At 43.2% G+C, this 14903-nt stretch overlaps 1 protein-coding gene across 1 annotated transcript in view; it reads left to right on the forward strand.

Annotated features, from left to right (window-relative positions):
* Window positions 1-407: 407 nt before the first annotated feature.
* The window catches only part of UNC5A (unc-5 netrin receptor A), a gene marked incomplete at its 5' end in the record, with an annotated part of 114253 nt that continues 99757 nt past the window's right edge, over window positions 408-14903 (forward strand). Inside the window, one exon of the mRNA XM_081320216.1 lies at window positions 408-510. Within this exon, the coding sequence (XP_081176342.1) occupies window positions 408-510 (103 nt within the window). The remainder of the gene's footprint in view (window positions 511-14903) is intronic.

Genomic DNA, 14903 nt, shown 5'->3' on the forward strand with positions numbered 1-14903 from the left:
CGGAGCAGAGCGGAGCGGAGCGGGCGAGAGCGAGAGAGACACGCACACGCACAGTCGCGCCGCGGCGCTCGGCCGGCGAGGGGGGTCTATGCGGCTGGCCGGCGCGGCTCTCCAGCGCTGGCTGCCGGAGCGAGCCCCCTGCTCCGCCCGACGCCCTCGCTTCCCCGCAGCTCGCCCTCCGAGCCCCGGCGGCGGGTCCGTCGGGCCATGAGCCGCCGATGGGGCAGGCGAGGAGCCCGCGGCGGGCTTGGGTGCTGAGCGGCCCTGAAGTGCCCTGAGTTCTTGCGGGGAGCAGCGCCGGGCGGACTCCAGCTGGGACAGACGGCTCCCGCCCGCTCCCCTCCCTGCTTCCCCCCGGATCGGGTCTCGTCCCGTCCTCCTGCCATCCCCGCGCCTCCTGCCGAGGAATGGCTCGATGGCTGCAGCTGGGCGCCAGTGCCCGTGTGGGCACGGGGCTGTGGCATGTTCTGCTGGCCGGCACCATCCTCACCAGCCACATCCATCCCAACGGTGAGTCAGAGCGGCTTTCACGCGCGGCGGCGGCGGCGACGGCGGCGGTTTCCGTGGACAGCGACTGCCGGAGAGCCTCGTGGGGAGGGACGGCGGGCGGGAGGGCGAGGAGGCTCGACGGAGACGACGGTGCCCGGTGGAGGCACGGAGACTGACCGGGATCTCCTTTCGAGGGACGGGTTGAGGGTGGAAACGGAAACGGGACCTGAGTTGGTAAAGGATGCGGCGGCGGCGGCGGCGGTTTTAGGATGCGCCGGGGGCGCCGCGTTGTTAGGCGAGACGCTTGGGGAGAGGGATGCCAGCTCTTTCGGGAACCCTGGACTCGACCGGAGAGCATTTGGTATCACAAAGTGCAGCAACAAACTTTCCGCCTGTTTTTATCTTTGCTCTGCAGAAAGGAGCCATTGGGCTCAATGGCATATGGATGCTGCCATCCGTTGGCCCTGGGAGTGCCAAAGACTCTGCTTTTGTTGCTGCTGCAGCAGCGCTGTGTGTGCGAAGGCCTTGCTTGGTGTTTCTGCCCATTGCTTCTCTCTTTCCACTGAGTTCTGAGGGAAGCCCACCCACCCCTTCCTTCTCCACCCCATGCCTATCTGATGGTCCCCCCCCCCCCCCCGCAGCTTCTTTGCCTTCAGTAGAATAACCTGCCTCTGGGGCCTGTGTCTCACAGAACTCAGGCAATTCTTTTCTGCAAGGTGACTGAAGGATTTTGTGGAAAGAGGTAAACCAAAGTTTGCATGGCCACTCTGATCTCGGCAGAGTGACTGGAACCTCTAGAGATGCAAAATATGGAAGGAGAACTTGAACAGTTCTTAGGGCAGTTGCATGTACAGTAAGAGAAAGCAAAGAGATGGAAAGGTACAACTGCTTAGCCTGAATGACTGATTCTGTGATGGGTTCCCCAAAATGGTGACATTCCCTATCCTGGATCCTGGAGAGACAGCTGTGGGAAGGGGTGCAGCTGAGTGGGGGCGGGTAAGTATTATTAGGGCAACAGAATCTCCTTTGAAGCTTTGCTAAGAAGTTCACATTTTCCAATAGCAATGACCCCCATGGTGCCAGTCATGGTACGACCAGACTCTGATGCTGTTTCTAGTTCTAGCATCAGTGCAGCCTGTAACACCAACAAAGCAGCTGCAAATCCGTGGGAAGCTTTCATTCTGAGAAGGGAGATGGTAGGCTGAGGATCCCAAATTGTAGAGACCTTGCAAGGTCAACCAGCAGGTCAGGTGCAAGGCAAGGGACTGAAGCAAGATGGCTTTCCCAGCTCTTTTTTTCCCAACCAGGGTCCCAAAGAATTAACAGGAGACACAGGTGTACTCTCTGGCATTGCTGGGAAAGCCTCAACAGCTGAAAGATTTCCAAATGACAGTTCCATCATAATGCAGCAAGGTCATATTGTAACTCACATACATTCTTTGAACACGCTTTCTAACAGATCAGCCAGGTGATCTCCAGCTATCTTGGACTGCACGTCCCATAATACCCACTGGCCACGTTGAACAAGAATTCTGGGATTTGTTTATTGCAGCACAATCAGACACCATCAGGTGGAAAGATTGTGTCATAAGCTTTTTGGATGGTTACGGTAAATGGATGTTTCAAAAATTAAGGGACTATACACCCATCCATCCATCCATACAAACATGCATGCCTACAGGGACTGAGATAGCATACAGCAAGACCCCATATCCCACACATGGTATCGGCATGCACAGATCTTCACATAGGCAAAATGTAATGTATACATAGGACTATTGCATGATAATGAAATGTTCATTCATACATGCGCATAAGATTGCAGAGATACCTGCACACACACACACACACACACACACACACACAAACTCAGAGAGAACACACACACATATATCCTGCAAATATTCCCAGAAATAATTAACACTTTTCGGCAACATGCCTCCAGTCCCATATGGCCCACAGACTAGCATGCCACAGAAACATTCAACTCTGTGCATAGGCAGAACATCTGGCAGTAAAAACAGGCACTCTCTACAGAGCACCAACTGCAAAAACAGACCCCTCCCCATTACAGTTTACAGCAGTATAGTGGTTCTTTTCAAACTCTTCACATGCCACAGGCTGCTTTGAAGGATGAGGACAGGATCTGGCAGCAGAGTGGAGCATAAGTGGATACTGTTTGTCTTTTCATTCTTTTCCACTGATCGCAGTGCCAGCCTGCAGGGAGCCAGCCAACTCTCCAGCAAAGTGGGAGGTGGGGTAGAAGCCTGCCAGTGCAGAAACGTAATCACCCAAGGAAGGCCATAGAAGGGGTTAGTTCCCTGCTGAAGGCAGCCAGTGTCTAACTTGCCAGGAGACTGTGGATTGGACTTGCTGGCAGGATGTGAGGCCTGGAGAAGGGCAATTTAACCCATTTGCACAGTGGGGTGGGCAGCGGCAGAATATAGCCACCTAGTTGTGCTTTATTCTAAATTCACAGGAATCTAGGCCAATCAAAATGCCTCCATACTGTCCCCTTTCCCGCCCTCCCCCCCCCAAGATATTATGCTATTCTGAGAGCCACAGTGCCAGCCATAGCCAGGCACAGTGTAGGAGCTGAACTAAGCTCTGCTTGGCTAATTCCTTTTCATTCCACCTCTCTGTAGCCCCAAGTACCCCTTTCCTTGGATGCTCATAAGTGCCTTTTGGTCTCATATACGCTTTGTCCTTGTCTCAGGCTTTCTCCACAAACAAACAGACGAACAGTCCTTTATTGAAATCAGTGACTCTTCACTCTCTTAATTCCAGTTTCCTTCCCAATTCTGTCACTAAGGCTTGTTCGTGGAACTGAGCAGCCCAATCACTAATATAATACAATGCCTTATCTTTTTAATCCAGAACATTTGGCACTCAGGACACAGTTATTAAAACGAATTAAACTCCTGTTCATCATACAAGCATGCCTCAAACCCCGCCCTCCCCCAACCCTCCTTGTTTCTCTTAAGCTGCCCTGACTGATAGATAAATTAAAGGATATTCAAGAGTGATTGATTTGCCTTGATATTGATCTTGGGTGTAGTGGCCTTTGAGTAAAGGTGCACCAGACAAAGGTAGCTTTGATTGGCAACGTCAGTTTAGATGGAAAGTCTCCTAAGGCAACAGTTAGAGAAAAAGAAGGATGCCTGAGTTGTTCCTGAGGTAACTTCTAGGAAGTTAGCCCAGTGTGGCATGTATGGGGAAGCCAGAATCCTGGAATATTCTGGAATATTCTTGAAATATTCCTGAAATGTTTCTTGGTTCAGCTTGAGTTGCCCTCTCCATCAACAGCTGCCTTGGCATGCCTCTACCTCACCTCCTAGCACCCTAAGTTAGCTGTAAGTTAAACAATATTGAGCCTCACTTTTCATGCAATGTAGGGAAAACAACAGAGTTGCTCCGTTGCTGCCCTGTCAGTGCAGAGTTATGCAGAATTCTGGGAAGGAGCCATGCTATGAACTGAAAGCCCAGGCAGGGCTCTTGGTGTCTTCCAAAAAAGGATTCCCTCCTAAGTAGAAACTGAATACATTTTTTAAAAATATGTGACATCTGGTAACACAGAGCCTTGCCTTCATTTCCTTGTTCTAAATCCCAGGGAAGATGTCCCACATAAATTTCTCACAACCCATTCAGACCCAGAGTGAGCATATTTTCTCAGTCACCCGTGGAGAATTATTGTGGTCAGGAGACAATTTGAATCTAACCTTTTTCTGGCCAAAGAACAATGGGGGAAGGTGTTTGAGGGGAAATGTATTCTCTGGGTGGGAAAGGACTTGAAGAATTGGGGAGGAAAGCTCTGAGGCATATTCTCCATCCCTGATTTGTGATCACATAATCGTTATTATGGAATTATTGCTAAGGATCCTGCTACCTGAGCAAGCACACATGGAGACACACACACACACTCCAAACAGAGTCAAATACTAATAGAATATTTGTAGCTCAGAAATGACTGGTTGTTGAGCACTGATATTGTTACCGGTACTTAGTTTGGATAATGAAACATCTGCAAGAAAACAACCAAGTTCAGAGAGCACCAAGGACCCCTCAGAGTCAAATACTATACTCTGAAAGCATTCACAATCCTATAGCTAGACAAGGAAAGTGCCAGGCAGGTCTTTCTCCACCTCCACGATGGTCCAATTTAATAATAATAATAATAATAATAATAATAATGATGATGATGATGATTGATGATGATGATAATAATAATAATAATAATAATAATAATAATAATAATAATAATAATAATAATAATAATAATAATAATAATAATAATAATATAAAGTTGGAAGGGACCTTGGAGGTCATCTAGTCCAACCCTCTGCTCAGGCAGGAAACCCTATACCATTTCAGACAAATAAGGAATTTCAGCTTCACTTTCATGGTTCTTCATGTGCCAGCATCACAGAAATAGAGGCATGCCAAAAGTAGTTTCCCCCTATCTAGTACTGTCTTGAAGCGTTAATCTACAATTCCCATAATCCATAACTAGCAAGGCCTACACATTTGGAAACAACATTGCAGAATATCTATAAGGTTGGAGAAGGCTATCCTAATGGAAGGTTCGTATCTGGGAACAGGGGGCCTTACACCCTTTGTTCAATGTGCCATAAGAACATGGGGAACATTCAAAAGTGCAAGTTATACTATTTCCTTAAAGAGCTTCAGCACTAACAGCATCATAGAAAGGTTGGGATGAGGTTTATAGTTTGAGATTTGGCTCATTAGTACAAATTTCTCTGAAGTAATCCACCAAAAGGATGGGTGTTAAGAGGGTTATCTTGTACTGTACTATTGTCTCTCTCCCAGTGCCTTGAAGGGCCAAATGTGTCTTGGATTAGCCATCTCATCTTGTGGGACGACCAGCATAAACCCTTTCAGTCTCCTCTGAAACTGATATAAAACCTGCCAGCCTGTTAAAACAAAGTTGAATATATTGATTCCCATTCTTTAAACATACACAAAGGAAGGGAAGGAAAGCATCTGGGCTTGTCTGAGAGTTCTCTAAGGGTCAGTTGTGAAAAATACAGATGAAATTTAGGAGTTCACAAAACAGCCTATTTTAATTGTTAATCCAAATCCTTCACAAGGAATACTGTAGAATCACCTTCTACTATGTTACTCACTCTTTGTTTCCATAATTACCTGGGCTAAACACAGTTTGATGGATCATTCCTCATTCACTTTCCAATGTTCCAGGCAATGTTTTTCTAATTCTAATCTAATCTGCATCTTTGATGGTGGACTAATTAACCTAGAATGTTCCTTAGAGACCTCAACAGGTATTGCAATCACCATTTGATTCTTGGAATACTGTAGTCTTTGGAAGAGAAACAAGAATTCTGATAATAGAGCTGTTAAATGTATTTAAATTTTGCAAAGAAATAGTCCTGTATTATCTCTAAAACAATCCCTTAAATAAACAAGGACTTGTGCATCAGGAATAGCAAAGTGAAGTTTTTAACTGCTTGTTTCCCACCTTTATTATTTTTCCTAATAAAGTGATCCAGCACACCCTCCTCCTCCTATTTTCCCCACATCAATAATCCTGAGCTGTGAATTGAGCCGAGAGTGAGTGACTGGCCCAAGGTCACCCCAGCTAGCTTTGAACTCACAACCTCTTGCTTTCTAGCCAGGTGCCATAACCACTAGACCAAACTGGCTGTCATTAAAAGCCATTGCTAAAAACCGCGTCCAGAGGATGTGCTTATACAGTACTGCAGGGGATGGGGGTGGGGAGGGAGGGATGGATGGAGGAATGTATTGGTAAGGAAAAAAAAGTGTTGATAAATCAGAGATTTATCTGTAAGGACTCTGTAAGAATGACTCGAGGGCTGCGAATGTGACCAAAGCCATTCAATCTGTTTAATCTCTCTAAGAGAAGGGTAAAGGGTGACTTGATCACTAAATATCTACATGGCACAGAAAGAGAATTCTGATGCGAGTTGACACTTTAGTGCAGCAAACAAAAGCAGAAGGACAGCCCTATGGCTGAAGACCGATGGCCAACAAAATGAAGCCAAGAAATTAGTTGCCAATATGCTGTACCCTCTTAGTACAAACAGAGAGGAAAAATAACCACCGAAGTATCCTCACTACGGAATTGTTAGACTCATTGTTGCTTTATACAATAAAGCCTTCTTTCACAACAGAAGCTCCTGTCAGAACAAAGGATCTGTAAGATCTTTCATTAGTCCTACTTTCCAACATACGTGAAAACCAAAGACCGTCTGGTGACTTTGGGATAGATAACTAGATAACTAGTACTGAGCCAATTTGTGGTTCTTATTGGTTCATGCTGGGGCCAGCTGCACCTTCCATCAAAAGCATGGAGAAGTAAGAAAATAAAAAGGCCAGTTGCGTCTTTACTTCTAGGAGACAGATCGATGCTGTGAAGCAGAGCTGAAAAGCAAGCAGACACTTCCAGCAGTTGTATGCTAAGATTTCCACAAGCATATGTGGAAACTTAAAATGGATACTTCTATTATAGGCTTTTCATACACAATTCCCAGGATTTCAGTTGATGCTTAGTGACCACAGATACATTTTCTTCATGACGACCTGTCCCCAAACTTCTTTTTTCAGCTCTCCCCCGTAGCGCACTCATTGCAATTATAACTGAGTCCATCCAGCTTGCTGTTGGTCATCCTCTTCTTCTTTCCCCAGCATAGAGCCGTCTTCAGAATGAAAAATCTTCACACAATGTGAACAAATTTAGGATAATTTGAGCCTGGTCATTTGTGTCTCAAGTGAGAACTCTGGGCAGATTTGTTCAGTGATCCATTTGTTTGTTTTCTTGGCTCTTTGTGGTATTCTCAGGTGTCTTCTCCCACCAACACAGTTCAAAAGTTCAGTACTCTTTCTATCATGCTTCTTCAGAGTTGAACTTTGCTACCATAAAATGCCATGGGAAATACCATTTATTGCACTATTCTGATGCTTGAACGTATAGACATATTATAACATCTGAACATCTTTTCTAAGATGTTCATAACTATTCTACCAAATGCCAGTCTGTGGCATATTTCTTGATTACCTGTTTCTTTATTGTTGATGATGGATCCTAAAAGGCACTTCAGTATCTTGTCAGTTCTAAGGCTCGTTGTTGTACCTATTGTCGTTAGCTTTGTCTTATTTATATTTAATTTTATTCCCATTTTTTAATTGCGCTTCTTGACTTTTATTGCTAGAGCTTGCAGATCTTTGCATTTTTAGCTATCAGAGTAGTGTCATCAGCATAATGCAGATTGTTTATGTTTCTTCCTCAGTTTTAAAACCATGCTAATTTTCCAGTTCAGCTTCCCTTAATATACGTATATTCAGCATATAGGTTGAATAAATCAGGTGAAAGTGTGCAGCCTTATCTCACTCCTTTAGCCAATCAGGAGCCACTTTGTTTCACCATGTTCTGTCTGTACTTTTGGACCTGTATACAGTCAGAGTAAAGATGGTGTAGCAGCAGCAAATGCTAATTTGGGGTTCAGAATCGAATTTGCAGCTCTTCCCTTTCCATTCTCACCTAGCCATCCCAAACAAGTGAAGTTTCCAAAAGCAGAATCTGTAGTGAAGCTAAAGACTTCCTTTCACTTCCTCTCCATAACCCACACAATTATTTTTATGGACAATGGACAAATTTGTTTTCCTCAGTTCTGCTACTAGGATTGAGTCTCACTCATACTGTACATGTCAGGACATCATAAATATCACGAGGAAGCTGTGAATATCTTCCAACCTTACATTCCTTTGGTCAAAGACAGCTTCAGGATAACAATTCATTATCTTTGTCCATTGATTCTTGTATTTTTTTAGCAACTGAATCATAGGCAAAAAAGAGTTGTTGGGGTGGGGGAGAGTATAAACATAAGAAGTGGGTTTCTCCCCCCCCCCTCCTCTGGTTTACAGAAGATAGCAGTGTGTAGAGTTCCCGGCAAAGATTGTGATCTATAAATGACCTGAGACAGTAGGAAAACTAGAACGTAGGAAGAAGCCTTATGTTAAGTCTAGCTGTTCAGTATGGTCTAAATATTCTGCAAGCAGCTCCTCAAGTTTTCAGTCAGGAGTTTTTCCCACCATTTCATCAAAATACTGAGGCAGGATCTTCTATTTCACACAAGCTTCCTTGTAAAGAAAAACGGGATAACACTGAGAGAATAATATCTGCAGCAAATGCATCTGTCCTATTTCACAGAAAGCACACTTAAAATTGCTAAATTTCATTTGGCCAATAGCTTTAGTTTCTAGCTAAAATCTGCTGATATTGTATAACCAGGATTCTCCATTCTGATCTTACTAACACCCCCCAACCCTAATCTGCACTCATAACTGTTGTTTTTCTACAACCTTTTAAGAATGTACCAATAGTAGTACATTGTGTTTTCACCTACTCCTGCCATCCTAGATCTGAATCATTGCAAATATCAACATAAAAATATAAGAATTATTGTCCCAATCAAAAATCTAACCTCTTTAAACCTGAAATGCTGTAGCTATAAGATGTTTGCAAACAAGCTACGATAGAGATTTGTTTTTTCCAGGCACATGGCAGTTGGAAATAAATTGCCTGGCTTTTCTTATAGCTAATATTTATTGATAGACTTACCCTCTGTCAACTTATCTAATTGTGTTATAAAGTCATTGGCTATCCTCACATACAGGAACAGTAAATTTCATATGCTAATAATAACATACATAGATAAAATATCTTAACTAATGAGTCTACTTGCAAATAGTTTAATCTGGGTGAATAAAAAATTCACTACTTTGAAAAGGGAAGGAATAGATTAGTTCTATATAATTTTCCAATTTAAAAATCTCTTTCATGTACTTCTTTAGTCAATTTTAGTAATCTAAAAAACTTTTCTTCATTATTATTTTCTTTAAGATATCACAATTCCCTCATTCTCTTTGCTAATTATGCTAATGTAGCAGCACACTAAAGCCTCTAGCCCCCCCTTACATTATGCCTACATCTAGATCAAGCAGCCAACAAAGAACTATCTAACTATCAGTCAATATTAAGGATTAATTTCATTCATGGCCTCAACTATACATACGTTTACACACACACACACACACACACACACACATACATATCACATTCAGTTTGGGGAAAGATTTTATCTAATGAATGCTAATCCAGGCCCATCATTCAATTTATTTATATGTCTACATGGTGGTTTGGCTCATATAGTTTTATTAGTATAGGGTAAAATGGAGGTATGTTTAGGGTGTTTTGGGAATGCAGCCATTGCCTTAGCATGTTGTATGAACTAGCCCATTATATTAAGCAATACTTGGGCAAATTATATGAATATAACTGTGAACTTTCAACTCCAGTTTGGGGTCTAGGCTGTTTGTCAACTCAACCATGTAGAGATATGTATCACAGATCAAACTAATCAGTAATATGTACAGTAATATTATGTCTCAATGCTCCCAGAAAACAAACCTCTTTGCACATGGAAAACTGGAACAGAAGAGTATACATAAAAATAGTGATGATGAATCAGACAACAGCATTCAAACAACAGCCAGTTCTTTTAAGCAGACTGTGAAGGCAGCAACTTTTCATCATCTACTGTATATACTACCTTTAACTGGGCAAAAGGGTGCATCATAAGGCAACAGTTTTTGAACCAAGGACTTTAAATGGGCTAACTTACAGAATGTGTCCAAAATCCAGGATCCATGAGTACAGAGGGAATTAAATTTGGGGAAATTATAGCTACATCAATGCTTCTGTTGCTGTAGACACATGACCTTCATTTTCAAGACATTTCCTACTAGCTAAGAAGGGAGGTTTTTAATGCTCTCTGCCAAATTTCCACAAGGAAACTCAATGGGGAAGCCAGCAGGAAGTCAGGATTCATCCCTGCTCCCATGCTTTTTTGCCTGCTCATGGTCATTTTGTTTTTCTGTTTAGGCAAGGAAATATCTCTGAAACAATGACCCAGTGGGACACAAGTTGTCTAGTTTATTTCAAAATTCTTTGCTTTTGGGGCCAGGAAAATAGCAGAAACCCTTATTGACGTGCTACTTTTAAACTCTGTGTGTAACTATGTGAATTGGAGACTATTCACCTATATGATCTCCCACAAGCAATCTGACATGATAAACTCCCAGAACAGAAGCATCACGTGGTATTTCCAAACATGTGTGCCTCTGTTTTGAACTTTCTCCTGTCTTCTTGGCTTGAATCGATCTGACTGCCTGAGGGCCTTTCAAGTGCTAATCCTGTTTGAATCTTGGATTTTCTTTCATTTGTCCCTGCATTACAGAACTATTCCCAAAGGGTAAATGGTTTGCATTATGGACAGAAAAGTGGGGGAAAGGTAAGATAGCCAAAGGTATCCAAAACTTCCTTGGGATGATCTGAGAGCAGATCTGCTACTTAATTCATAGAAATGACATGGCACATCCAGATGCAGGCTAAAGAGGGCTCAGAAAGGGAAAAAAATCTCCAGTCACTCTGGCTGCCCACTGGCATTTTCAGTATAAATGACAGTGTGAGAATCTAAAGCTAAGCCAGAATGCTCAGGGCTGAAAAAGACCATTTGTAGAGTTTGGGCATTTGCCAATGTCAGAACAAAAGGGATCAATTCTGTATTAATAAGGGCTGGAGAGGACAGTCTAAAGCAGACTGTGTATGGGCTAGATTTGTGATCAGCACATAATGCTGAAAATCCACCCAAAATGAAATCACAAGTGGTAGATTCAAATTGAGGTGGTCATAGGTTCCAGGAGACATAACACTTCATAGAACACTATCATAGAAACATAGACACTTCATGTTCTGCCATCTTCACTAAGACTATCAGGTGTGGGCTGCAAAATGTTGGACAATCACAACATGTGAGCAGAGACACAGAAATCTGACTCTTCACTGCTATCTGCTCTTTGTCTGGAATTTTGCAGCCCAGATCTGGGAGCCCTAATCTGCGGAATAAACCTAGGGCAGCCTTTCTCTACAGGTTACACTCTAGAATGTTGGCAAGGTTGATCTAATGAGTATTTATAAGCTTTTGGTTCTATCATATTTCTTTTGATTGAGCTATATGGAGGAGGTTGGGTAGAGGCATGATTTGTGAGTGTAAAGGAGAAGTAGATGTATGGAAAGGGGAATAATAAATATCACCTATGGTCATTCCCTGTGACTATGATTAGTTCTCTTGGCCTATCAGGTCAGTAAGATAGCCAATGCAAGGAAGAGAGCAACAGTTCTTAAGTAACCAGTCATGAGGTTCTCATTAGGGTTAGAAATATCTGGACAACCTCATGATGGCAGCAGAGAGATACAGAAAAGTCTAATCCCAGTCTGGCCTTCCTCTACTCTATTCTTCGGATCAGGAAGTGTTCTCTAAAATCATACTAAAAATCATTAGTGTGCTATTGGTGTGGTTTATGTTTACATAGATGGAAAGCGAGCAAGAATAATTAAAATAGAGCCCTATGGCAGATTTGGCCTTGTCAAGAGCTTCATTAGAATAGGAACTGTCTGTAGCCATTGTTGTTTTGAATAGGCATTCATTGTGAAGATCACAAGCTATGGTTTAAGGATTATGAGGGGTATGAAGAAAACAACTAAAGAACATCTTAATTATGCATTAACCCTACTGTCAATAGTTTCTGACTTCACAAATATCTTCATTGCCTATCATCAGTTTGCCTGAATGTCCTTTATTAGGGAAGAGGGTGATAAAAGAAAGGGGTAATTTCTATGATAAAAGAAAGGGGTAGCAAATAGTTAACAAGTTAGCAGCCTGTGCCCTCTGGACTGTTAAATCTAGGGGAACTCTCGGTGGAAATAAGCCTATGGGAATACAGCTGTCTTCCAGATCTACTATATTACTCCAAGTCCCTTTAATGTGACTCGGAGGTTATATTACACTACAGGGGCACTATTAGAGTGAGATGGACAGTATGAGAAAAAGCAGTCCCTTTTCCTCCTTGTGCTAGTCCCATATATGGGGCAAAACAACACACACACACACACACACACACCAATCTCCTCACTTTCCTTCCCCTTCCTAGCTGCAGCTGGAGAGCCCAGGACTCAGGGTGACCTTGAGACTCCAGACTACTGAATCCCAGCGTTTGATCCTCAGCCGCAATTAAAGGAGAAGCAGAGAATGTGCTCGGCCTCCTGGAGCTACTCCTGCTGCAGTGCTACTTCACAGGGGCGCTGGGGGCGGAGAGACGGCTGCGTTTGGGGACATTGCGAGGCGTAGCCCTTCTACCCCGTCACCCGTTCCCTCCACGACTTGTTCATGCCCAAATAGTGCCCAAATAGGCTGGCAAGCTCCTAAACTCGTTCGCTCCCCACTTGCCCGCCCTCTTGGCCAGCAGCGGGTTCGGCTTCTCCTTTCCCTGACAGCAAGTCCCACAGCTACCCCCTCATTCTCCACCTAATCTGCCGCGGCCCTAAATCTGGGACAGGTGGAAGTGGCTGTAAGCTAATGGCTGCTGAGGTGAGCGGTTGCTACGGCAGCGCGGCTGATGCCTGACGACCGGGAAGCATCTGCCATTAATCAGGGCAATAAGTGGGTCTCTCAAGACTGGATTCAGGATGCAGATCAGCAATTAGCGAGGGCGGCCTGCCCGTAATGAGCAATTGCGCTAACAAGAGGAAAGCAAGCGCGCACGCGAGCGAGCGAGGCAAGAGGACGAAATACCCAACAGACCGCGCGCGCCTGCCGGCGCCCAGTTCCGCCCTTGTGTGTTAGGAAGTTGTTAACGGCTTCTGTGCTGAACTCCCTGGAATCCCGCTGCCGATTCTCCAATTAGCCCAATGCCCTTTCTCCTCTGTGTTGATGTTACCAAAGCGAGCTGCCACCTGGTCTTTTAAGAAGCAGCCTTTCCCCCCGACAACTGGGGAGTTGTGTTAAGTTTCTACTGGCTGAGCGTTAAGGCCGGCTCTGTTGAACCAGGACCTTTGTGCCAAACGAGGGAGCTGAACTGGCGGTGGGAGGTGGGCTTTTGTAGCTTCCTTGCCACTACTCCCTCCCCACAAAAAGCTTGCCTTCTGATGTCCATCTGGCGCAGCAGCCAGTGAGGAACTTTCATCCCTTATCACCGTGGGATTTGGGATCTTGGCTTTCATGCTTCACAGTGCTGTTCTTACTCTGCTTCTTTTGCTATGTGCTCTCTATCCAGGATTCACATACTACTCATCCATACTGAAGTACTACTCTCTTCCATATTGCCATCATCATTTTGCAGAGAAATGGCATCTTAGCTGAGGCTTGCTTTTTATCTTAGGTAGAGGTTGCGTCTCTTTAGAAATTATCTTTGTTCACTGAAAATTAATTTGTGCAGGATAGTCATGTTAGATTATTGGAACAAAACTAAGGGAAAAAATCTTGAATCATCTTATATTATGGCACAGTGGTTTGTGGACTAGATCAGAGGCAGCCTGAGATTAAACCTAAGAAAGAAAATGTAGATGGAGTAATCCGAGGGAAATGAAATGTAAGAAGTCCAGGCAGGGATAATTATAGTTAGTGGCCATACAGCTACAACAGGTATAGCAGATTGTTTGCCTTGACAGTTTTTCCGTGCACAGGATGCATTTTTGTAAGAAAAATGTAATCATGTAAATCTATCCACTGAAGTTTGTCATGTCATGTTTAGTAACAAATTGGCTTAAAGAAGGTCAGTAAGAAACAGAAACTGGAATATGGCTCCCTTTGGGTCATAAATATTTTGGAGCTCTCAGGTGGCAAAATATCTTGTCTCTTATGCTTGTGCCATTTCAGATTAAGAATTCTTAAAAGATGCACTTCATTCTTCCCTTCCAAATAAACACATTTTATATTATTGTGTCGGGCCAGAACGTAATTCTCTTTAGAGATCAGCCTAAGAAATGTTCTGAGACTGCCTTTTAAATGTTATATTCCTTTTATTATTTATGTAATCAGTTTATAACTGTCATTGCATTTCTAAAATCCCTCAAACAACAGTCATTGTTGCCAAATGACTGGAAAGCAGGATTGTTCCCAGAGACATTGTACAAAGAAAAAGCCACAAGCCATCATGTGTTGTCTCTTCCAAGGGCATGTGCATCCCATTTTTAATGTTTTGTGGCATGATGTTGCTGTACTTTCTAGCCATTTGGAATAATCATTACTTTTTAAAAAATATAAAATATGTACATCTTGAAAAGCAATCTTCATGTTTGCAACTCTTCCTAGTTAGAATTTTGTGCAGATTTTTTTTTTCCTTATTAGTGCATAAACAGAATGGAATAGATCTGAAAATGAATGCAGGTACAATGACACATAGAATTTCTTACTTCAAACCACAGGTGAGATATTTCATAATTGCATTCTCTTCATAAATAGGCTCCATATATAAAATAGAAACAGATTAAGGAGATAGAATAGAATATATGTAGCTCA

The sequence above is a fragment of the Vipera berus genome, assembly GCF_964194415.1.
Source record: "Vipera berus genome assembly, chromosome: 2".
In the NCBI taxonomy this organism is placed as follows: domain Eukaryota; kingdom Metazoa; phylum Chordata; class Lepidosauria; order Squamata; family Viperidae; genus Vipera; species Vipera berus.